Source organism: Lates calcarifer, linkage group LG16_LG22, assembly GCF_001640805.2.
Source record: "Lates calcarifer isolate ASB-BC8 linkage group LG16_LG22, TLL_Latcal_v3, whole genome shotgun sequence".
Taxonomy (NCBI): domain Eukaryota; kingdom Metazoa; phylum Chordata; class Actinopteri; family Centropomidae; genus Lates; species Lates calcarifer.
In genome coordinates this window covers 6,717,447-6,743,688 of record NC_066848.1, presented here as the reverse complement: position 1 = coordinate 6,743,688, position 26,242 = coordinate 6,717,447, and the positions used below count along the sequence as shown (strand labels likewise).

Genomic DNA, 26,242 nt, shown 5'->3' with positions numbered 1-26,242 from the left:
TGCACAGGGAAAATGAATGAGAGATTAGCTCGGTCTAATTAATACATCTTTTCTGCATTAACTAAAAGACAGGCAGAAACCCACCTCAAAATAAACAGCATTCTCCTTGAGATGCTGTTCTACACATGAGCAGAGCTGTAAAATCCAGCTCCACTGTGTCTGCATGGCAGCTCTGTATGCCTGGAAGAGAACCGACACAGAAATAAAACACACAATATCCAGGTGTAATAGCTGGAAAATTACAAGCTGAAACAGGACTTAATAACTTTTTAATCATAGCGGCAGCTGTATGTAGGGTGGAGACGCTATTACTGAATTTAATTGTCATATTAACCGCAGAGAGGATAGAGAGACAAAAAAGGGCTTACCTCAATAGTTAGCTTGGCTGGGTGGTTCTTGAGCATAAGGCGTTCTGCCTTGTCCTGCACGGACTTGATCGCTTCCTCCTTTTCATCCAGCTCCCTCATCAGGTCCTGTATATAGACATTTAGCTGAGTATCTCTGACATCCAGCCATGGCAAGGCACCAGTCACTCCATCCTCTCACACAATCTCATATCCTGCCTCACACTGCTGAGTATGAAGTTAATCATTCAGGCCACAATGCATAGACAAATCCCTTCACTGACATGATTGTTTTCTCAAATGAATGCAGCTGTATCGGAGCCAGGCCTCTACAACCAAAACAACTGACTGAACAAGTCTTTGTTACTCAGGCTGCATGAAAGATTTGACAGATTATAGTTAATTAAAAGACTGTAAATAGCTTACCGCGTGGTAGTCTCTTTTCTTGGAGATGTTGCTGTTGCGATCACTCCAGTCAAATGCAACCTCCTCTTCCTCCTTCTCGTTCAGCCAGATGAGCTCCTGAGTCGCCTGTGACACAAAGTCATTCAGGCTTTCCAGGTGGCTTTGTCGTTCTCTTGAACAGCTCTGAAACAAACAGGCATCCATATATTCAGACTACAAAAAGCACACAGATAAATAATGGCATTTATACAGCAGCACAGATTCTAGAATATGTGTGTTGAGTTAAATAGATAACTTACCAATAGCCTTTCATACTGCTTTTCCAGTTTGTTCAGTTTGTCTGAATAAGTTAGTTTTAGGGGAATGGTCATCTGAATCTGACAAGAAAAGAAAAACATGTTTTGTTTCTTTTAGTTTTCTCTGCAGGATTTAAATCATTTAGGTTATACATTATACTATTATTATTATTAATATTATTATTAAGGTTTCCACAAAGATTATAGGAAAGAGAGAAACTCCAAAATCCTTACTTCACTCAGTTTGGCATCTTTAAGACTCATTTGAAATTCTTCAATGGCTCTGTGTACACTTTTGTGATTCTCTAAATGCATTTCCACACTTGGCAAATCTGATCCCCACTCTGAACGGTCCAACTGCATCTTTAAAACAGAAAAAAAAACACATTAAAATGTTCCATATCTTACTATATAAGTGTGTAACGTTACAGCTACCTTACATTATAGACAAATTAATGATGACTGCTCACCTGCATCTCCTCCACCCAGTTCAAGAGGTCCTGAACATATTTCATGTTGACCTCCTCTTCTGTCATGTTGGGGTCTGCCAGGGAGGATTTCAGTAAGGGCTTGCGGATCTGCATGTGTTTCAAATGCCTGAGGCTGCCTGGGTCCATGCCGCCACCACTCCCCATGTAGCTCTGGACTGAGGTGGGCTGCATGCCGGGCGTCAAGGCAGGGGTCAAGGACGGGGTGAGGCACGGTGTAAGGCTAGAGGTGAATGTGGATCCAGGGGTACCTAACCCCCCTGGGGTGAGTGCAGGAGTGAGGGCTGGTGTCAGGTTTGTGCTGATGTTCTGGGAGAAGCCAGAGTTCAGGCTTTGTGTGATGCCTGAGATCATCATTTTGGTTTGTTCTGTTGTCAGGGTTCGGCCTTTGCTGTACACAGAGGAACACTCAGCTCTGAGGGTTAGAAGGTCATCCCGCAGTTTTGATACCCTGTATTGAAAAGGAACAACAATATGAGTTGTCTTCATGTATGAGAAAATTCAGTATGTTATCTTTGCAAGGGGATCTACTTTGTACCTTTGAACTAGTTGATCTGCAAAGGGGAATTTCCCATCCAGGAGAATTTGGATGTCCACCACTTGTTGTCTGAGGATATTCTCACACTCTAACAAGTAGCCAGCAATCTCAGCTTCATGTAGGAACTGAATTCCAGACTCAAGACGTTTTGCATCCTTAGTAGAGGAAAAAAAAAAGACTGAAAACTCAAGGCAAAAAATGTGTGTCAGAGCCAAGGCAAACAGCGCTTGCACAAAACTTACAGACTGTAGGGCAGTTCGTGCCAATGCCAGCTTGTCCTCTCCGTTAACACAGTCCCTCTGAACCCTGTTGGCAATCTGCTGTAACATCTCAAGCCTAAAAAAAAAAAATGATAAAACAAAATGATGATGCTGAAGTTCTTTTACATGTTATCACTTCAGTAAAAACAAAAAAGCTTCACAAAAGCTAAGCATGCACCCCACAACCTCACCTGGATCCATAGGCAATGTTGTTATTAAGAAAGACTGAGCTGTTAATTTGTAAGGGCTCAGAGAGGACGGTGTCATTGGAGCCGATGCTGGTGAAGCTGCTGTTACTAATAGATGAGATCCCACTCAAATAAGCCATCTTACTTAATGTGGTAAACAACTATTGCCGTTCCCAGCCGTTCAAACAATCAGCGTTTCTCATCTTAACCATCCCTCTGTAAGGATCCTAGCCTCGACCTCACCTTTATGGTCTGACTGCGAGCATTCGCAGACCCAACTGAGGGAACGACTTTCAACTCATATTTATAGTGTCACAGCCAGGTGAGGAGCGTGTAAACTGAATCCCACCCTGAGATAATATGCTGCCCTCAGGGGATAAATATTAAATTGCAGGTTGAGACAGTACACCTTCAGAAGAACTGAGAGTGTATAAAGCACTGCCAAACTCCTGTAATCGCTGTTTCTGCTAGTTTTCACCACACCCAACATTAATACTCTAAAAATTATGTTTTTATAGATTGTGAGGGCAGGAACGGAGATGTAACTTTGTCTAAACTATTGATAACAGAGAATTTACAAATCCAAAAGATGACATTTGAGTCTCCATAGAGACAAGATCTACAAACACCGATGAAACAGAACACTGGACAGAGTTCAAAAACTTGACTGAGCTTGCCATAAGAAGTCACCCCATAATAAATCAGAAAATATCTTGACTCAAGCGTGCTATAACATAAAATCCACCTATTTATTTTATTAACATTTGCATGTTTCTGCTTTTTCAAGTAACTAGATACTAAATTAATCACAACTTTGTTCCTGAACTGCAGAAAATAAAAGCAACCCCTTATTTTAGCTATTCTATGATTGGAGATTAATGTGTTTCCTGATGATTTTGCACATCATGTATTACAGCAGAATAAAATACAGCCTTATCATAATATGCAAACTGTGCACTTTGGCTGCAGTAAATCTAATCCAGAAATACACCTCATAAATATGTTTAGGTAAACCATATCATAGAGTGCAACGGTTCAGTAAGGGGATTTCTACTTTAATAAGGGACATCACCCTCTGACATACAACGCTAACCTTCAACGTTTGGTTTCAGTAGAGAAATTAGTGAGCTTGCAATATGTAACTGGAGAACTCTGTCTACAACAGCCTCAAAAAAATTTATGCTGACTCATGTAGCATCTTTGCTCCTTTATCTACATTATGTAGCTTTCACTGAGAAAAGTACCAGATTATTCAAATAAGTCATTTAATAATCAAGTCATATCAATCACCAGCTACATGTCTTTTAAATAATGTTAGTTAAATAGTGACTTTTTGCAGACAAGAAACCCATAATATTAGCTTATAAAGACAATACAGATTAGACCCTCAATCACATAATGATAGGCCAGGTCAGAGAAAGTGTTAATGTGCTCAGTGCCTCTGCATACCTTTCCACCTCAGGCCTCAGGCTCTTCTCTCTTTCAAGCATCGCAACAATTAATTTACCCCATTCCTTCTCCACGTCGTTGGGGTGATGGCCCTGGGGTAACTGAATACGTCCAAACTCGATCCACATCTGCCAGATATACCGCAAACACAGATTTGTTATTATTACAATGTGTAAGACTATAAATGGTGTGGTGTGAAATCAAAGTGATATACTGCTGTTTTGCATTTGCATACCTCAAGCATTTTGTAGAGATTTTTGATTTTTGTCTTCTCGTTCTCTTTCAGCGGGATTTCATGTTCTTTAAACTGCAGATATTGTGTATAAAGTGCCTGTAAAAGAAAGCAGGGATTACAGTACAAATGTTGATTTTCTACTCTTGTGCCACAAAGCATCACAGTAGATATTAACCAGGGGAGAGATCTCTAAATATTTGTCCACACTCTCTGTTTGCCTTCAGATCAGCTGCATAAAAGTGCCATCACTGTTAGAAGCTGTTGATGTCTTGCAGCAAATGGATGCTGCTGCTCTCTCATATCCATCAATATCACTTTAAGTCTCAGTTACAGCAGGTACATGTGGGTTACTTGGAGCAGGCAATTATCATTCACCTTTCAGACATTATATGCTGATTCTGAGCGCTCTGTAAAGTGAGACAGCTGAATTTCAACTTCTGAAAGGTAAAATAAAAGCTGTTAATAATGACTATGATGTTTATTTGTTGTGGTACGATACCTTGAGTTCCACAGGGTTGTTGGGGAATGATCTATCTGACATTATGGCCACATTGTGTTTGATCCACTGGCTGAGGTATTTGATCATGTTCTGGTACTCCACCCATTTGATATCCACATCCTGTTCAGAGCAAAAGGATCATCAATAAAGCACTTTTCAGCACTTTTACTCAGACTGGGTGGAGTTACTGGTGGCCCGACTCCCTCGACTTACATTAGGACTGATTCCATCGACACCATCAGGTACTTTAGGGAAGGCATCATACAGTGTTGAGACATATGTTATGACTGATTTTTCGTCAGGAGACTGAACATCCACATCTGATGAAAAAAAGTAAAAGCCAAAAGGTCACAAATTCAATACATGAGCTGTACTCAGAGGAATCACTCCTCAAGCAAATATGCAAGCTTCACTCCACATGATTTAGAGCACAAAGATGCTGAAAGGGTTTTGCAGTGTTTCTGGAGCCAAATCAAACATGACAGTGTGTATGGGGCTCACCCTCGGGGTCCAGCAGTCTGGCCACCCCCAACTGTTCAGCTACACAAAAAGCTTGCTCTAAATTTGAGCGGTTGGTCTGTGCCGACACACGGCTCATGTCAACCAGATCTGGCCTGCAACAGAAAGAGACAGAGAAAGAAAAAGTTGACTTGCAAAGCGAATATGACAAGACAATCCAGTAAGGGAATACTGACAGAATACAGATGAGGGAATAGAAATAAAATCAGGGTATAATGCGAATAACACCAGTATTTTATAACAACAAATACTCTACTGTTTCTTTCTGTTTCTTGTGTGTATATTACCTGTATTTATGAATGATGGCATTAAATAGCCTCCCATCCCTCCAGGAGGTTGTGAAGTTTTCACATCGTACACCTACATAGCCATCTGTTATCTGTTTGGACCAGAGCAGCAGCCTCTCCTTGGCCGTCATGTCCTCGGACTCCCCTGTCACGTGGATCTCCGAGATCTATCACAAACAGAAAAAGGTGTTTAATTAAAAATGCACTGACAATGAAAGTGCTGTCAAGGGAGCTTGACGAGACGCAGAAAATCTGACCCACAAACCTGTGATGAAATACCCTATGACATTATATTTATGTATTTTATAATATAAGAAATATGATATGCAGGGGTGGTAAAAATATCAGAAAATGTAACATCACCAAAAATTACAGCTGTAACAAAAATACTGCTCTGAATCAATCATCAGTCACTTCTATGACTCAGCAAAGTCTCATTTTAAGCCTCACAAAGTTCTTATTTATTGTGCAGAGAGGATATTCCTAAAAACATGTGAACTATAGATGTATTTTATTTCATATTTGATATTTGATCAGAGGTTCCTTATCTGGCTCATGACCAGTTTTGTTCGAATGTCAAACATGGAAAATGTCAGCAGCAGAGGAGTTTGAGATAGAGCTGTGTAATAAATTACCCAATAGCTTTACAGCATATGAAGCAGGTGAAGAGTGTGATGACGTAAAACAAACAGTGCCACGTCGAGTTCCATAGCATTCTTGGCACACCAGGTCTAAAGCTCATTTATGACATCTTCACAAGACAGACATTCACGCATATGGATTCAAGCCTTTGTAAATGTTGTTTTCCTGTAACACCCTGAAGTATTTGTGTTTACCATGGAATACATCTTGAATAGTTTGTTTCTATTTTTCATATCACAGACTTCACAGCATGGTTTGAACAAAAAAAAGGCAAGGAAACAGGTAATAGTTTTTACAAGATGACCATCAGTCATAAAAACAGAAAAGTAGTAAGAGTCAGACATACAACACACTAGGGCTGAAACAGCTATTTTCATCTTACTTTTTTAAATAGTCCATCAGAGTTTCCCAGAGCTCAGAGTGATGTCTTCAGATTGCTTATTTTATTAAACCAACATTTCAAAACCCAAAGATATTTTATTTACTATCATGTCCTGTATGACAAATAAAAATCAAATTATCACATGTGAGATAAATGACTGAAATGATTAATTGATTATCAAAATAATTGCCAATTAATTGTTTTGGTCAACTAATCAAATAATCAACTAATCTGTGCAGCTCTACAACACACAGCTCAGAAACAGCACCATCCTAAAGAGACAAAGACAGTGGAAGAACCCCCCCCCCCAAACACACCAGACTATCCAGAGCATGAGACATTTCTACAGTCCAGCTGAGAAAAAATATGGCAGGGTTTAAGAGACCTACAGCCACAGACATAGGCTTATCTGAATCCTTTCAGTCAATCTAGTTGGAACCCTAATAATTAGTCCAGTATTTGTATTGGACACTTTGACAAACGTATTGGGTCTGTTTATACTGGACAGGCTGAGATTTCCGGCACCAACCTTGCAATGTTCAAATTACATTATACCCCTATCAAACCTCTTAATAATCTATCATGAACCATGCACGTAATGACTATAAATAACATGTTCTCAGTTTACCTCCTGTTGGGTGGAAACACATTTGGCGGGAGCTGGGAGACGTTCTACGTAACCAGAACAGGTGTAGGCCCTCCGTCTCCTCCTCCTGTGTGCTTGAGAGCCCGATATAATCTTGGCAAAACTTTCCTCAGTCCCAGGTCTGTCAATACCCCTCAGAGTCCGTAGCATGTGCTCCACTGCTCCAAAGCTAACAGCCCTCCTTAGCTGGCGCCGTAGCAGCTTCTTGACAAGCAGACCATCCTTAGCTGAGACACCTCTGGACGTTGTGTTAATGCAACGAAGCTTTTCATCCACAGTAAATGTGCTTCTATCACTGTCTGCCTGCTCTGTGGAAAACCTTCCCAACCTGTATGCTAATCTTTTGCCAACAGGTTTATTAGAAGCATCTCTGAGGATTATAACTGGTACCTCTCCGACATAGACACCTTTACTAATGCTGTCTTGCCTGGATAGATGTTTCTCCACCTCTGCTGGTTTATCCAGCAATACTTGGTTCTCCTCTGTGCTCCCATCTGGGCCATCCTGAAGCTCTGCACTGCCACAGATGGCCCCACTTGTAATGGCTTCAGTTCCAAGACTCCTGAAAGATCCAGTAGGCTGAGAGTCCTCGGATTTCCTTTTCTTCCTCTGAAAATAGCGGCGACCTTTGTGCTCTTTAAATTCAGGGTTCAGTGGAGCTTTCTTCGGATCAACATAGCATTCCTCTTTAGGGCCTCGAACACAGCCACAGATATTTCCCATGGCTGACAATTATACAGTCCCTTCCCCATTGACAGTGTCAAAGTTGTTTTCAGGCAAAATATCCAATGAGATCCACTTGATCTGAAGTGCCACTATCCCATTGACATAAAGCCATTTTCACACTGTGCAACGAGCACACAATAAGTAGCGACAAACAGCCCGGCAGCCAGAGCCTCTCTCTCCCTCTCACTGCATTTCTCTCTTACTCACTCGCTCGCTCCCTCTTGGGTCTCTGACACTGGAATCCTTTCTGACCTTTGAAACATTTCTCTGGCTTTGCTAATCCAGCACAAACGCCATAAATGCACACACAGACACGACCCACGTGCTTGTAGCACCTCAGCTGAGCAAGAATGGAAAAGACTTGTGGACAGACCTGTTTCAGGCTGGCTAGTCTGCTTCGTCTACACAGTAAACATGTGCACGTCACAGCCACTTCTTAGGTTTCCTAATATTTGTGTCTGTAATGAGGGCTGAAGGGAGGACAAGGTTTAAACTACTAGAGGATACCAGCTGATGGCCACCTATTATGCTGAGAAATTTTGGCTCAGCAAGTTTGGCTGCGTGAACCAGACAGAGTCCCAGCCGGTCAGAGAGGCTTTGAAAAACAGAACAGTGTGGGTCAACAAGAGCAGCAGAAGCAGCAGGCAAATCCGAGCTGGACAACAAAGTGCTTTCACTTTGTCTATTAATCAAGCTACGTACAATGGGCATAGCCAGAGGTGGGGCTTAAGTCCAATGGTTTAAACAAACTCCATTATCTGAACAGATCACCACTGCCGCAGTTCACAAGGGGGCAAATGTTCTGACTAGGAAGTGATTCACCGTATAAAACCATCGCAACAGTTATACAATAACATTGCCTGACAAAGTGAGGCACGGGCCGACTGCACAGGAATATATCAATACTTTTATTACAGGGTAAAAGGTGAAATAAGTAGCATGCGAAGGAGTGAATATAATGCCACCACACTGCTCAACTAAAAATAACAGTGTCAGTGTGAGCTTACAATATTTGAGCGTCAGTGAAGTTTCCCTGAAGGTCAAAGTCACCTGACAGCCAACACAGTTCAATCTCCTGATTCTATTTATGCCCAGCTTATGATCAAACTATTACATACTAATATTACTGCAGTATTAACTTACACAATACTTAAGATCTTATACCATTCAATATCATTGTTATCATGTTGTTAGAGGTTTTTTTTTTCAGTGACAATGTTATAATGAATGAATGACATGTATGAGTCATGAATATCTGTTGTGCCAGAACAAGACACACAACAGCATACAGAGACAGTGACAGTCAATCAGGGCAAAACAAAGAAGACACACCTGACAACAGCAATGCATTGTTACCACCTATACTAAAATAAACATTACACTCTGGTGTTCTCAACACGTGTCCCAGGTGAAAATACAGTGTGGTCTCAGTTGTGAGGAACACAGTAGTGGCAGCTTTGTATAATGAAATCAACCTCTTATCTGTAAAGGCATGATCAAACATGAAATTTCAAACTTCAGCAGTGAAACAGTTAACCAGCTAGAGGAGGAGCAGTGCACACATCCTGTGAGTACTCTCAGTTTATATAAGTAAATATCTGAAAAATTAGCCTGCAGAAATAAGAAAAGCATGCACAGAACTAATTCTGACACTATGGGCAAAGCCAGTTGCATATAAGCATGTAATATAAAAACAGTGCTCGGTTCATACACGTCAATCTGCTGTCAGCTGTGCTTATATAATAAAGCCAGAGGTGTATACTGTGACTAAACCTTAACATTTTCTCCCAACGTGCCCTGCTGCCCTTCCAAATCAAGAGGAAACAGGCCCATCGCTGCTGGATCAACTGCTCAAGGGCTTGCGTGAGACTGACAGCAGCAGGTGTTGGCATCATCACCGACGCTACCTGTCAGCATGTTTGAGTCCAAGCAAAATTATATTAGTTGCTTTTTCCCCCCGTTATTTCACTGCAGGCATTAGTCAGATAAATGCATGCTTGTTCTAAAATAAGACACTAACTCTCAACCATCTCAATCAGAGCCGTAAGTCTACTGGAATATTTCTGTTACAAACCAAGAACTGAATCAAGTGGTGGTGTGTGCCAAAGATATTAATAATCCAATGCAAGACAGTCAGAGAGAGGGAGAGAAGGGGAAAGTGTGAGTGAGAAGTAGTTTAGTGTATGAAATGTCTGCTTGTTATTTGATTTTGGGGAGATACTCAACTTCAGTGGACACCTGGATACTCATGGAATGCACTCACAGACAAACCTACTTGACATGATTTGTGTCACTCCAGCAATAAAAGTATCCCCAGAGAGAACATTTTTGAGAACATTCAAAGAGAAACATAAACGTAGCCTAGAGCACACAAAATCTGAAAACCATCACAACTATTCAAACTGTGGCGTAGAGAGTAAAAAAATTTTCTTTTGTGAATAATACCAAGACATTTCAGCTACTAGCAGCTACCTGATGTTAGCTTGACAAGTTACAACCCAGGCTGAATCAAACATGATCTAAAGTAGGTCAGGCAAACACTGACTTCATATATTTCACCATAATAAAGAGTTAGACAGCAATTACAATGCTCAGCATGATGTATGCAGCACAGCTTTGACACCTTGTGGTCAAAAGTAGAAACATTCACTTTATGGATGTGAACTCATTTTAAAAGTATTAATCTGGAGGCCATTTAACAAGCTGTTATGTAAGTCAACATGGATGGTTTCCTGCTGCCTTTAAATACCTTTAAACTCCTAAAATTATCTGCTTCAAAAACATCTCAAATATGCAACAGATATGTAGTGTACAGAATGGAGAGTTTTGGACATGTTTAACATGAATAGCTATTTTCAGCATAACCTCATCAGTTATATGTAACACAAAGAAATTAAAGATGATCCATTATCTGGGTAATAGATCACATTAATGACTTGTTGAAAGCACAAGAATTTTGATACCATAAAATGACAACACTGACCTGAAAGTGCAGAATTATGGTCCAGATCAATCCCAGGGTCAGTTTTGGGTTACCGTCTGTGATGTCGTCATTCCTGATATTTACAAGTTTGACCTGATGACAAAAAACATATGATCAATACAAGCATATTTACAATATCGCAACATGTACAAAATCTACTGGCGAGTTTCTAAATTATGGTATTTACCATTATATTTGTATATTCAACATTAACATGAATGTTGGCTGGAATGTGTTTGTGTTGCCTCATATATCTATTGTTAACAAGCACCACAAGGTGGCACAATAGTCATTATATTATGTGACAGAACACTGTTCCTGTACCCACAGTGTGGGACTGAGGTGACTGAGGCAACATGACTGTTTGCTCCTAATTAAATGCACTAAACCTGCCAGGATGCTTTATCACAGAGTGGAGGATAATGTGTATTTAATGACATCCTTCACATAAAACATGAAACAGAAAGTAGACTCTGAACACAGCCTTGGTTTAATATGGAGATGATTCATTTATTCCTCCATTGCCAGCCTGATTATCTTTAATAATCAGCTGCAGGGGGAGGTTTAAAGAGTTGGCTAGGTCTTTCTGCAGAGGATCCTTGGATGTATCTGGTTATGTGCTATAGCTAAAACAATAGAACAACTCATTTGAGACCATCTATGAATCCTTTGTCTCAAGCCTTACATCACATCTGGCTCAGCTAGGCTGTGTTCTTCATCACGCCCTGAGTGTGGTGGGGGAGGGGAGGGCAATCGAAGCTTTTTGAAACCCCACTGACGGGACTGATGGGATTTGTAGTCAGCGCTCCTTAAATGCTCCTATTATTATTTGTGGCAAATGAACTGAGAGAAACAACGTGAGATGGAGAACAGGGAGTATTTGTAAGTAATCACCACTGAGTGAGACTGTCCCCAAGTGAACAAGTCTGTCACAATATGATGCAACTCCCAACATACAGTGCAGCTACGCACATGTAATGATACATGAATGTATTGTATTCTATTCAGCTGAAACCTTTTATATTTTTGCCATGACATTACTGTATGATAGAAATCTGACTGCAGGCTGATTTCCGGTTGTCAAAAGCAGCAGTCTAAGCTTTGACAATATTCGTTCAAATTTATTCCAGTCCTCAATCAAAAGTGTGACAGTACAAGAGTTTGAAGAAACACTTGGACTGATTCTCACCTGCCGCCTCTTCAAATAATCCAGCGCTATTTGTACATTCTGGAGTCTGTGGAAGCGCATCCTCCCTCTCTCCCGAGGCTGTGGACATAAAGAGGGAAGAGGAGCCATGTACTGTAAAGCAATCAGGTTCTTCTCAATATCAGAGGACAAATTACAAATATGATTAGTAGCATGGAGAACACAGGACATGCTTCTAGGTTCTTACCCGCTCATCTGGTAAGATAAAGAACACACAAAAAAACTCTACCCACAAGAGCAGCCATCCCTGCAAGTCCAGTCAAAATCTGTGCACACTGTATATATAATGTAACATTCCTAGAACATTTTCCACCATTTCCACCCTTACAATTTTGCTCTTATCAAGTTACAGAAATAACAGATTAAGCAACCTAGATGCTAGATCACCCCATCAGCGGAAGGTGCAGTTAAAACATATTTATATTCAGTTCTCTGTGCTGTTAAGAATAGTAAAATGTGATATTATATGACCTCTAGTGGCAAATGCATGTGGGCAGTCAGGGGCCACAGCGTGAGGTAATGAAATGGAAAATGCACTCAAGCCAGGATGCAGCAGCAGCAGCAAAGGACTTGTGCTGCATTCAGCCATATCTCTAAAGATGATGAAGAAACCTGCTCATCTCTGTAGCAAAGCAACAACATATAATAAACCCATCTTTTTCATTCAGTGAATCTAATTCACTTATGAAGTTTTCTTGAGGCTTCAAAGCAGCAAAAGACTCAAAAGCAGCGGATGAAAAATGTCCCGATGCTCCCGTAGGTTCTGAGAGCTTTGTATGGCTATATGATGCGCAAAGCTAGTGAAATGGATATAAAGATACAAAATATTTCCTTCATAATTTACAGCATATTTTTAATGCCTTTGAAAGGTCAGAGTGCCAAATCTGTTATTATTTCCTCTTATTTTATTTCACATATAAGTGAAAAGAAAATTTGAGCAGGAAGTTGCCCGGGTCTTTGGATCATGTACACATTTCTCTGGATCATCAGGATCATCTGGTCATGTAAACAAAGATTCTGACACTGTTTCCTGATCAGAAGAAGTGGTGTTATGAAACATAATGTTTCATAGAAATCACAAATTTAGCAAACTGGAAAAAAACTCTAGAAATAACTACAGTATCTGCTACAGCAATTATGTAAGGCTACAAAGTGACAAATCATACAGTGAGACTGTGGGATTGTTTCTACACTTGTTAACTGGCCACAGCACGCTCTGAATTAGTCTGTTACAAGGGGGTGGAGGGGGTGAGCCACACGTACCCCCTTATCATCATCCACCGTGTCTCCATGCTGCTCAACTGCACATGCTTCTGTCCCACTCACCAACCGCAATGTCTTCAGAAAATCACGCTCCCTTGGCTTATCACCGAAAAGAAGGCAACACATGGGGAAGAAAGGAGGACATGGACACACACACACACACAGTGGCCAAATCAAAGGAGGTTAGACAATGGACAGAAACAATCAAAGAGTGGAGAACAGAAGATGGGGGAAAGTAGGATGTAAACAGAAAATAGACAGCTACTTAGAAGATGAAAGTTAGTTACACTGGAGAGGGAGCAACTGCTGGGGTTCCTCTTACAGGAATACATGCAGTTCAACTATACAGTCAGGGACATAAAGCATGATAACATTATGTAACTCAGGACTTCACAAAGACTGTATCAACATACCTCACTATAAGATGAAAGAATGACATGTTTACAGAGAAATGAAATAATACTGCAAATAGCCTGCTGAATAACATGCAGCATTTCAGTACCACCTGTCTCAGACCAGAGCACTACAGCTATATGGCCTTATAATATTATAAAAAGGCCACAAATCAATGACCATTAATCATGGCAGTTCCATATGTTTGGATAAAATAACATATGATCTGGTCATTGTTTACTTCCACAATCCTTATCTTTTAAGAAATATTTTTACGTTTTTTGTTTAATAACAGATGGGATGTTACCTCTTGGGTCCCCGAATGAACACATTATAAGATGATGAGCCTGACTACAAACACATTTGAATGATATTCATCATTATTCATCATTTCCTAGTCATTCCAAGTTTTGACTGACTGCAAATTGATAATACAAGCGTTACCGTGATCACTCCAGCTGTGCTTTAATCACTGTAAGGGCACAGCTTCCTGCACTCAAAAGAAACACTGCTCATGATTGTAATATTGCTGCAGTTTTGTAGAAACACTGTAACATGTTCGTGCTGCTGTGTGTCAGAGGTAGTAATGTTTGTCCTCTGAGTGCTGGTAAGACCAGCGAGAGCTGACATTACTTATGTATGCACAGAGGTGCAGCACTGTTGTACAGTGTATAAGCTGATACACTGGTGCTGTTTCTACATACTGCATCCATGCAGACTGTATGGGATACTTCCTACTAGCAGTTTATGCAACCTATTTTAAAAAGTAATTTTTGGCAGTTAGTGAGTTAAAAAAGCTAGTTAGCAAGTTAAACATTGTTAATGACTGATTACTGGTTGCCAAGAGCTCCATTGGCCAAACAAACTCAACTACTTTTCCCGCTTTTAAGGTTTCCACTGACATCTTTACATCTTATTGACTTAAAGAAAACATATATCATATTTTATATCCCTCTCAAGTCTGTTGCCACTTGAGCATCACCACTGTTGCACAAAGATAGCCCAAAAATGGTGAAAGGAGAAAGACATAAACAAACAAAAAATAAAATAATCTTTTGATATGTTCAAAAACCTGCATCAATTCACAGAAAGTGTGACTTTATGAGTGGGTTTTGGTGAATGCTAAATCTCACCGGATCTGCTTACAGACCATCAAATCCCAGGATACTCTCTTCTCTCCTACCATCAGTTATGTAAGTCAGAAGGGGGAAGGGCAAGTGCATTAGATATGCAAAGGTGTGACAGATGCTAAATGTGAGGAAGAGCACTTCTCTCACTTTCCTTATTGGTGTCTTATAACAATCAATTTTTTTGTGTTTTCATAAGACTCAGTGGAAATTGCTCTAATTAAAACTTCAAGCATTTCCCAAAGTCTACTTGTATTAAAGCATCTTAAGCACTTAATTACTACTAAAGTTTGTTTTGAATTCTCATTTCTGTGACTGACCCTGAAAATCCACAGAAGAGAAGAAGTGTTAACTCACCAATGTGTCTCCAGACAAAACCTCCAGTAGTGAGATCAGGTTATGTCCATCTCGTAAGTCTTCATAAAGGTCATTTATATGCTTCCGTACCTATAGACATGAGGAGGAAAGCAAAACGTGAGCAAACTGCAAATATCATATTGTTATTGCACAAGTGTTCATTATAAGAAATACAGTTGTTCAGCTACTCTGCATGTAATCAGCATTTGTGTTGCTCTGAAATCTCTGAAAGCAGTTATTCAGCCTTAACAATCTAATTTTCTAAAGGACAGATCCTTGGAGATTATATCAGAAAACATTGATGTTGACCTGACATAACCTCATCCATCTTCCTTATGTCATCCATTCAACTTGGTGTTAAGTTTCACTTAAAAAACCACAAAAACCTGTTTTACAGTTCACATCTAAAAACAAAACTTAAAAAACAAAGCTTTTTCCCCCACAGTTTTCTCCTTACTGAAATGCATGTATTATAAAACACACACTGAATAATAGCAATTGTAGCATATCCTTCTAACACCTTATCTAAGCATTTGAGTGAGGCACTTAACAACTCCAGTCCTTCCAGCAAGCCCATCACTCCTTCCTGTCCTGAATACCGCGCCTCTGAAATCACCCTGCTGCCTGTTGACCTGCTTTCACACAGGGCTTTCAGCACTGTAATCCCAGATAGCAGCCACAGCTGTGGAGTCAAAATAGATCTGCACCCTTATGTTATTGGGTCAGCCAAGCAGATCCCCAACTATTACTCAGCACCTCTGATTTCTCATGGAGCATGTGTCAAAGACCAAGCTAAAGAGGTCTGAAATCTGGATGTCAAAATCTGGCCATCCAATATGAAATAAAAGGCAAAAATCAAATTAAGTCATTAAGTCAAGTTCAACAGGTTCAAACTACTTCAGTACATAGCTTTTGGTTTTGTACACATGTTGCTGATAATCTCTGCAGCCTCATTGCATGTGTCATGTTTTATTACAGAACTGCAGACATAAAATACTATTTCCTTCTCTCTTCTGCCAAGATTGTGACAAAGTTTACATAATGTTTTTCTCATGAAGCAGTGCAAGCTGCAGTCGACACTTCCTAGAGATGGAAACAGCAGATCCTTGGGGCCTCATGCATCCTTCTCGTTATTTTCATACTGGAAATAATAAATCCAAAAACATCACATGCAAGTGATCATAAAACCAGTCATCAGCACTGATCCACGAGAAGACCCATCCCCATCAAGGAAAGACTGATCTAATAGGCCCTTAAACTGACCCTTAAGGACAGGTTTATGGCACACCAAGCTTTGAGGATGATTATTATAGAGCATAAACCCCCCTTTAGGCCAAAACATTAAATACCAATGGTAGGGGGAAAAGAGAGGCCCACCAGTCATGTAATAATATAACCCTGTTAACACTGTGGCACTTTATTTGCATTTCTGTCAAAGAAGGGTAATAAGGTAGCTGCTGCATAATGTTACCAGAAATGTTACCAGCTTGAAGACTAGACCAGAAGTTTTGTTTTATAACAAATAATAAGAGAGTCTACAGCAAAACTAGCAGCTCTGTCAGGTTATACTTCAGAACAGTAGTGCTTTGAGATAAATGATAATGTCAAAATGCTAACACGGTCATAATGACAATGTTAACATGCTGATGTTTAGCAGGCGTTTAGCATGTTCACTGTCATTGTTTTTTTAGTTTGGTATAATTCTACAATGTCACCAGCATTAGCCGGATTCATCTTTAGAGGCCATGAATAACTACATGAAGTTTTAATGGCAATCTATCCAAATATTTTTGAGATATCTGAGTTCGGACCGAAGTAGTGGACTGACTGACTGACCAGTACCACCATCCTTGGACCAGCAAGTAGAGCTAAAAATTGCACATGCTTCACACCACTTCTGTCAATTTTCCAAAGCATTCCATTTGTGTTTGATTAAGTTTCTACCTTGTATTTATTTCAATATAGTATGACAATCAAGTAGTGCTTAAGATACAAAAGTGTTTTCTTTTTATTCCAGTTAATTTATTGTCACTTGGTACTGATTCTGAAAGAATGGACAATGGACTCTTCTTGTTGAGACAACTTGTGCAAAAACAATCAAATTTCTATCATTGCTCATTTGGTCTCATTTGCTCTCGCAGGCACTATAAAAGAGTAGTGACCTGCTAAACAAAATGAGCAACATCTAGCCATTTTATTTTTGAGAGTTTTTGCTGCTTAAAATGTTTCTGTTAGCTTGGCCCCATTTGCTGAAGTTCATTTTTACCTGGCAGGCTGCTCGAAAAATATCCAATTTACAAGACTCGAGGCATCAACTGACGCATGTATATCAGTACCAACCAATCTTGTGTGTAAAAATGTTAGTTTTTCCATTTTATGTTCTTTAATAATAGTGAAGTGATTACATACATGCATCAGAGTGATTTTTAATGATAGTGACAGTGATAAATGTGCCACTGCCGCATGAACCCTATAAAACATAAAGTTACACTGATTCCCAGATAGTGAATAAGTTTTTACAAAGGCATATTAGAAGAGACATGCCAATGCTTGTCTGTCTGCTTAAGTGTTTCATTAAATTCCACAGACAGATGAAACGCCACAGTAAGTGATATACCTGAGTCAACAAAAGACAGCCTGTTTCTGCAGCAGTGTAGCAGAGCGTGTCATGCTAAATGACTTGTAACAAGTTTTAATAATATCTGGGGAGGAATGTTAGCATGTTAGAACCTAACATGGAGAGTGGTAATTATTATTTCTGCCAATACTTCTCTGATGGATTGTTTATGTTAGGGGAAAATGGTTTGCTGATTGTTATGGAAAAAATGTTGGAATTTTAGGTATTATTTAGGTTTCATCTTTCTAATGAATACAGTTTCCATATGAACGCATAGGACACAAATACACCAGATCAGATTTTTTAAAATCAGTTTTCATATACTGAAATTCTAAACTTTTGATAATACAGAACAAACAATCAGCACATATTAGTCTCTTACCTTCAGCAGATGCTGGTTTATCCATTTTGTAAATGTCTTCTTCTGCACTCTGTCTCTTTCATCTGAGGACAAGAGAGAAAAAAGAAAACATTTTTCGCATTATAAAGCAGTCATCAGAGGTGTGTGGGCAACACAGATCTCTTTTTGTGAAGGTTGTCATCAAAGTAGACTGTAGCCATGTGGCCTATTAGGCTGCACTGAGTGGAATGGTACAAGAGGTCAGAGACAAATGCAGGGCAAATTACACTCAATATCTCAAAAAATACATAGACAAAGACAAGAGTAATGTTCTTTTTTGACAGGTGAGCAATTAAAAGTTGCTTAATCCTTTGTTTCCTGTTGCACACAGTTAATACAACTTTATAATTTCAATGAAAGTGATGTAGAAAAGGAGAGACATATGAAGACCTCAAGTCCCTATGGCTAAAACGAAGAATGTAATTTCCAGAGACGGAAATGGCATCACTCTCTCTGCTCTTCATGCTGTTGACCACATTATGTTTTTTGTTTCCCATCACCATGGCAACCTCCCTTTCTGCCATCAGTGACATATGTGAGACCAGGAAGCAATCAGATGCAATTAAAAAGGAAAAGGAAACAGATATATTCTTTTTTCTTCAGCTAGTAGTAGCTGTATATTGAAGAAAAAGAACACCAACTCTTCCATTATAATTTTTTCTTGATAGCATGGTGAGCAACTCATAGTTTTTGTCACTGTATTTTTCCTTAAAGTTGCCCTTTATTCAGTGTCAGAGCAGAGCAGGAGTCAGGCCAGCCTCCACAGCCATGACTCATTTCACTGCTTCCACGTCTCCCAGTCTGCCAGACACAACTCCTCTAAATCATCGTCAGTGAACACCAAAAGGCTCACATGTACAATCGATCACATTTAGGATAACATCTGCCGGCTAGGTCACATTCAGTCCACTGCTAATAACAACAACAATGTGGATAACAATCAGCATTTTCCTGAACTTTGACCACAGCTACTAACAACATAGATAACCTCCTCCCATTAATGTTCCTCTGTGCGGATTACAAAAACATTTTTGCTCAGGGATATCTTGCCTACTATTAGTAAAGAGCAAGTGCAGGCATGAATAATCTCTCATGGAAATGACAAGAAGCAGTAAGATAAATACTGACCCATGCAGCACATGAGAGTTACCAGGTGAGTCCTATGCTCCCTCTCGGTCTTAAGCAGGTACTTCATCTTTTCTACTTGCTTCTGAGAGCTGTCAAGAGGATCGTGGTTCAGGTAGACAGGATGCCATGTGGATAAGCGACTGAGTGAAGGAGTAACAGTCACCCTCTTCTTGCCTGCCTGCCTGCCTACCAGCCTCTAGGGCAGCCGTGAGACTCCCTTTCACATCAAGCATCCAAAACGAGTTCTGTCAGGTTTTCCATGGCTACTCACTATTTTGAGTTTCCACGCGGTTAAGTGTTTATCTAGCAGCAGCACTCAGAACCACAGAAGAAATCAGTGCTTCTTGTTAAGAGAAAAGAAAAAGAAAAAAAAGGAGGAAAGTTCCTTGTTAACATGTTTCAGGAAGGTTTCGACTGACTGTGGCAGGATACAGCCAGTTTATTATAGCGGTTATTTAGGGGCAATGTACCATAAGTTGTTCCGACAGCATGCTGCACTTAATTATTGCAAATATCTGATCAAATATAGCAATATAAATACTAGAAACCTAATGTTAGGGGGTGAAAAAGGTTTCAGGTAATCATTTTCTACTGTGCAGCTGCCAAGACTCACCACAATCTTTACATCAGCAGAAATAACGAGAACACATCCAGGCAAATAACAATCAACTCTCTTCATGATACAACATGAAAAATACCAAAAGGGCCAAGCAGTCTTTCAGTGGAAGTTGTGCAGTTCCCATTAAGTTTAGTGGAATTTTACTTTTGTTTTCTTATTACTGAGCATACCAGTTACATAAGACAGGGAAATAAAATGAAAGCATTTCAAATAGAGTGGCATCTTTTTTATTTGAAAGTTGTTGTGGGTGACCATTCTTATGTAATGCAGGTGAATTATCAGAAAGCTTGAGACACACATTTCCAGGATAACAGGGGTACCTTAAGAGCCCTGTGACTGCATCTCTTCAGATTTTTACATTTAGTTCATCTAAAAATAGTCAGTGTGTAAAGGCTGCTGAGAATTAAAAAGTGGGTCGGTCTGATAATTATTTTGTGCCATGTCTACACATCTAGATGAAGGCCTGATATGAAGCTGAAACATCAGATAAAGGAAGGGACACTTAGGTCTGTCAGATCAGCCTGACTAAAATGACTCAATAAAACTGACCAATGACAGAATCCTAACAAGTAAGGAAAGTAGTCTGTCTTCATATTGAAAGTATGATGCAGCAACAGACCACAATTCTGCTGTGTCACTGCTGACGTATCTGTCCCTGTGACTCTATGAATCAGCTGAATCACAGAGAAATAAAGCAGTGCAGTCTGCAGTAGGACAGCAATTTGGTCTGTAATGCACACATCTAAGCTCTCTGCTGCATAATATATAAACCCCTTCTGAGAAACTCATTAATATAGATTGGCTGGGCAAGTATTCAAAGAAACTTTCCAGCTCAGAGCAAAAGACAGGCTAAAAAGAATGTATCGTCACCCAGCCATCAGACACGGCCGGCAATAAGCTCCTGTGCTTCACATATTACACAGATTACTGATAATAGGAGTGCTGATAACATCACATCATAAAATCAGCCGATGTCAGATCGTGAGACATCCAGTTTTTCATTATTTCTACCCTTCATGTCCAAGCTTTGATATTAGCAGTATAAACAGAAACAGAACTGTGGAATGCGTTATTTCTGTACCTGTGCTTCCCAAAAACATTAATGTGAGTTTAATAGCAGGGTGCCCTCTTGAGGATCTTATGAGAATAAAAAGTAAGCATGAACTCAAACAGTCCAGAAGAAACTGAATTCTCCCAGCTTTAAAACTGTAACATTATTTGATCATAACAATGAAAGCAGTAGCAAAGATTAGTATAGATCAGATGTCAGATAGTAAACCAACCAGCTTTCTGCTTCTAACAATAACAATGACATAATGTATGACATACCCTCATTCTCCTGATGTTGCACAACTTTATCAGGTCAATCAATCTCATTCTACTTATCATGTCTAATATATTGTGTGATAATACTACTTGAACTTTCATATCTTTTATCTATTAAACCCCATATCTGATATGATTAGCTATGTAAAACTGCTACAGGACAGCACTGTGGCTTATCATGCAGATATGTATTTTCTTTATTGTTGAAAATTTGCATTATCATCTTTCCTTATTATTTAGATTTGTTTCATATGCCTAACAAAATACTGATGACTACAGCGACACACAATTTGTAATGTTACTAAAAACAATTCACCACCTTGCTTTAGTATTTAAGAATAACACACAAATTTTCTTTCAATGTTTCAATATTCATATTTTAAATTCAGCTAGTAAGATGAACGACATCCACCTGAGGCCTGGGAACAGCTTAGCATATAACCAGCAGCTTGTGACCTTTGACCTTAATGGGTTGATGTTTGAAGGCTCACACAGAAAGCCTGACTAACCACCTCCCTCTCTCATGTTATATTTGAACTTCTTGACATCTGAGCACTATCTAAAAAAAAAAAGTCATTAAAACCTCCTTCAAAAGTGCACCATGACAGGAAGTTAAACTGGTAGTAATATTATTTACTGTACAGTGCGGTGTGCACACTGTTGTGTGGCCTTTGTGTTACCTGACTACGGACTAGGCCCAGTACTAACTGAGAGTCCACCACAGCATTCAGACAGACAGCTACAGAGCTCCTGAGACACTTATTTGTAGACCTCAGCAAAGCACATGTGCACGGCTATAAATAGCTTCAACCCTAAACCATGCTGCCCCTGCAACTGCAGGCCACATAATCTGTGCCACTTAGGTGACGTCCTTCATTTCCTAATGCGACAACAAAGATGACTGAAGTAAATGTTGAATTTATAGTGGAGTTGTTATTAATGTATTTGAGAATTGGGCCTGAAGTCTTTTCTTTTGGTTTGTGAATGTGATCAATCCATCCTAAAAAGAATGTTTATTAGATGTTAGGATATGTTTTGCTAGTACTGACTGAGATGCAGGACATGACATTGGTTGCGTGTCTGTGTGAATAATAGTGACTGAACTATGTCCAACAACACACAACCAGACTGTTAGAAATGCAACCAGCAGCACTTCATACAGGCCTTTCATTACTACATTTTTACAAAATTCTTTGAGCAAGAGAACGGATAAATTGTTGTTTTCCCAAGAATGTCTGGCACAGGTTGCCTGTGACACCCTTTGGCATCTTGTTACGTCAGGATGCTTTAAATATCCTCACATTCTGAGCAGAGCAGAGTCAAAAAGCCCTGGCAATCAAAATCCAGCCTGTGTAATCCTCTTGACCTCGTATAGGAGGGAAATCAAAACAGACATAAAGACCAAACTGAAAAGCCCTCAACCTTCCAGCGCATGACAAGGACTCGATAAACATTCTTGCTTAACAGCTCTCATTTCACATCTCTTGAGTCATAACCAGCTCAGTGAGCAAAGGCATGTGTACCTCTGTTTTGTTTGGCGTATAAGGTCATGTATTGCACAGCAGTGGCAGAGATTTTAACATACTGGTCTTTGTCACTGTTATCGTGATCAAAGTTTGCATTTACACCTCTGACTGAACAGACGTCAATTTAATGAATCATAAAATTTTGACTGTCACACACTGAATGGCTGCACATGAATCACTGGCACAAGGGAATCTTCTTCACAACAGCATAATTCAGTGTGATCCTGATCACACACAGTCAATGTAAAAGTATTTTTGGGGCACCCTAATGCTCAGCTCTAGATCCCCACAGTACTTGCGAAGATGGTCAAATAAATGAATTTTGTTAAGTGGGTCTTGATCTAAGTTTTGGTGTGTCACAAGTCTTTTTCAATTAGTACACAAATTATGTTTTGTAACAAGATTAACAGTCTACAGCCATGCCAGCAGCTTTATGAGGCTGTACTCTGGAATAGCAATGCTTTGAAGCAAATGCTAACATTAGCATGCTAACATGGTCATTATGATAATATTGAGATGAAGATTGAAGACCAGGTTATGACTAAATAATGTCTACCACATCCACCATCTTAGCTTGGCTCGTTAGCCCTGCTGTCATTTGCTTATTATACAGTAAACACAAAGTACAGCTGAGGTTGATGGGAATGTTATGTTATCAGTTTTATCAGATATTTGGTAATAAGCTATTGCAGAGCAGGAGAAATTAGTTGAATAACTGATTAGTTAATCAAACAAGAAATTCTTCAGTAACTATTTGGGAAATAAAATGTAATCATTAAAAGTTGTTATTTAAGAAAAAAATCCAAAAATTGGACTCTTACTGGCTTTTCAAATGTGATTTGATGCTTTTGTTTGTCATCCATGATAGTAACTGAAACTAATCTTTCATTGGTCAGACAAAACAAGACATGTGAAGACGTCACCCTGGTCTGCGGAAATTTATAATATATTTTTATATTTTTTGCTATTTCATTTCAGGCAAAATGAATAATTGATTAAGTCATTATGATTCATCATCTGAGCAACACGGTTATCTAAATCAAATTTCATGGCAATCCATCCATCCAACAATTAGAAAATCAAAAATGTCAACCTAATGGCGGCACCAGAGGAAAGGTCAGGGAATCACCAAAATCAGTATGATTCATCTTCTGGTGACCATGAATGCCTGTAAAAAATTTGATGACAATCCATCTAATAGTCTAATCTAATAGTTGTGGTAACACTGTGCCATTTATAACAGAGGCCCACAGGAGTGGTGACTCAGCACAAAATGGCTACCTTCTTCCTCTGCATTTAAAAAGTATGTTGTCAAAGTGGTAGGTGGTAAACAAAAATACAGTGTGAGATGATGAGGGGGAAATACCTGTGGAAGGATTTTTGTCATTCTTTGTAAGTGAGTACACTACAGTCAGTCCTCCCAGAGAGGTAGGGCAGTGTCTGAAATATGTGACTGGAACAGGTTGCCAAGCCTTCAAAGCAGCTCTACCTCTCAGCTTTTGCTATGTATTGAGCCTGGAAACTAAAGTAAAGAGGTCTTGGAGAAAACATCTGTGCAGAGATTATTATTATATAGTCTACTTCCTTTCTGCAAGGTGTAATTGTGAGAGGATGTAGGCAGTAGAATATACAGTATATTCAAGAGATACAATATGAGCCACCGCTGCAAATAATTAATTAAATAAGCATTCTCCTCCAATTAACAGTATTTTCCTCAACTTCAGACTAATTTACAGTGAATTGTGGCTTATGCAAATTAGAAAAAAATAAAATCAAAGTACTACACAGACCACTATTTGAAGAAGCAGGTATAGTATGTACTGGAACTGCAGTAATGACAGAATATATGGACAGAACATACTGACTAATTTAGCTGTGTGTGGTGTGTCTTAATATTACTGGCATTTGTTTCATTACGTTTCAGGCTGCTGAGATGTAATACTCAATATCCCCACCAGTGAAGACAAAAGATTTTATGACCCTTGGTGAAAAGCAAATGGAGGATGAAGTTGTACCCTTAGGCATGAGCCATCACTACAGAAGCACTCAGCAAAGTCAAGGAGAGGAGAGGAGAGGAGGAAGCATTAAAGACAGCTAATGGGACACACATACACACTAACAGTACTAAGATGAACACAAACACACTCAAATACTAGCCCCCATATGTGCAACAGCTGCAACTGCTGTATGTCAGTAAGTATTTAAACATGGAAATCTGTTTTCCTCTTCTCCTCCCTCTCCCCCAGATTATGGGGAATCCTGATCAAGATGTTTAATTTAAGGTAATCCTGTGTATGGTTTTAGGTGTGCTACATTTACACAGGGTACTATTCCACATCAACAGATTTCTGTTTTGAGAAAAGACCGTAGAAATGATGACTTAGCACAGGATAAACACAAAAAAGCTACTCTATATATATTGTTGTAAAATATCACCCTAGTCTCTGATACTTTACTGAAGGGATAAACACAATTTGTCTAAAAGATATTCCCTCATTTGGTATTTTGATGATAGTGCTGGAGATGACCGTCTGACTCAGACCAGTGGTTCGCATGCTTTTCATATTCATGAAAACATTCAGTGATCCCCTGTATCCCATATGAGAGCATTTGGATTTGTTGTGTTTCTCTTTTCTTCAGGTTTTTATTTTGTCACCAGTCTATAACTCACACTAGACCCAGTTCTTACTCATGGGAACCCTCTAAACGGGATTCTGTAATGTTATTTTCAGAATTAGCTCCTGATTGAATGCAATTCAAATGAGCATAACAATGTTTTTACAATAGTACCTTTTGTGATGTGGAGTTAACATAAAAGCAGATGGAGCTGCTCATTTCTTGGCCACCCAATAAGAAATGGAGAAAGGAAATCTGTTTCCTGTTGCTAGCATGGGATTGCTTCCCAGCATCTGCTGCATTCAAGAGAGAAGGGTGGTGCCGCTGGAGTGGGAGAGGAAAGGCTACAGAGCATGAGTCAGGGGTGGGACATAGACTCAAAAGATGATCTCATGTAAGAGGAGCTAAGCTAAGCTGTGGAATGAGGTTCAGTCATGCTGCTCTTCCCATCACCATGACAGCATATAAATACAACATTTAGAAATACAACAGTAAGCAGTCTTCACACTGAGGCATAATACAACTGCATGAGACTGCATTAAAGCTACATTTAATGTAACTTCCTAACAATATGTTAATGATATTAATATAAGGTATTCCAGAGGAACAATGCATGTGCTATATATCTCTAAATGATAAATGTTAGAATAATACATGATAATTGAAGGCTAAATATTAAAACACATTTCTGTACCTAAAGACTGATGGAGCAGTAAAAGCTTTCTGAGAGCCCTGGCTTGGATTACACTACCCATTTTAAATGAAGTCTATTGATT

General features: G+C 39.4%; 1 protein-coding gene across 1 annotated transcript in view; it reads right to left on the bottom strand.

The window, feature by feature from the left end:
- The window catches only part of dst (dystonin), a 99,124-nt gene that overhangs the window by 60,381 nt on the left and 12,501 nt on the right, over positions 1–26,242 (bottom strand). The window contains 19 exon segments of the mRNA XM_018689884.2: positions 85–180; positions 369–473; positions 771–932; positions 1,049–1,126; positions 1,280–1,408; positions 1,516–1,984; positions 2,072–2,226; positions 2,314–2,407; positions 3,969–4,096; positions 4,204–4,299; positions 4,703–4,822; positions 4,916–5,022; positions 5,204–5,316; positions 5,509–5,675; positions 10,888–10,980; positions 12,077–12,154; positions 13,358–13,456; positions 15,235–15,324; positions 18,234–18,295. Of these exon segments, the coding sequence (XP_018545400.1) occupies positions 85–180; positions 369–473; positions 771–932; positions 1,049–1,126; positions 1,280–1,408; positions 1,516–1,984; positions 2,072–2,226; positions 2,314–2,407; positions 3,969–4,096; positions 4,204–4,299; positions 4,703–4,822; positions 4,916–5,022; positions 5,204–5,316; positions 5,509–5,675; positions 10,888–10,980; positions 12,077–12,154; positions 13,358–13,456; positions 15,235–15,324; positions 18,234–18,295 (2,441 nt within the window).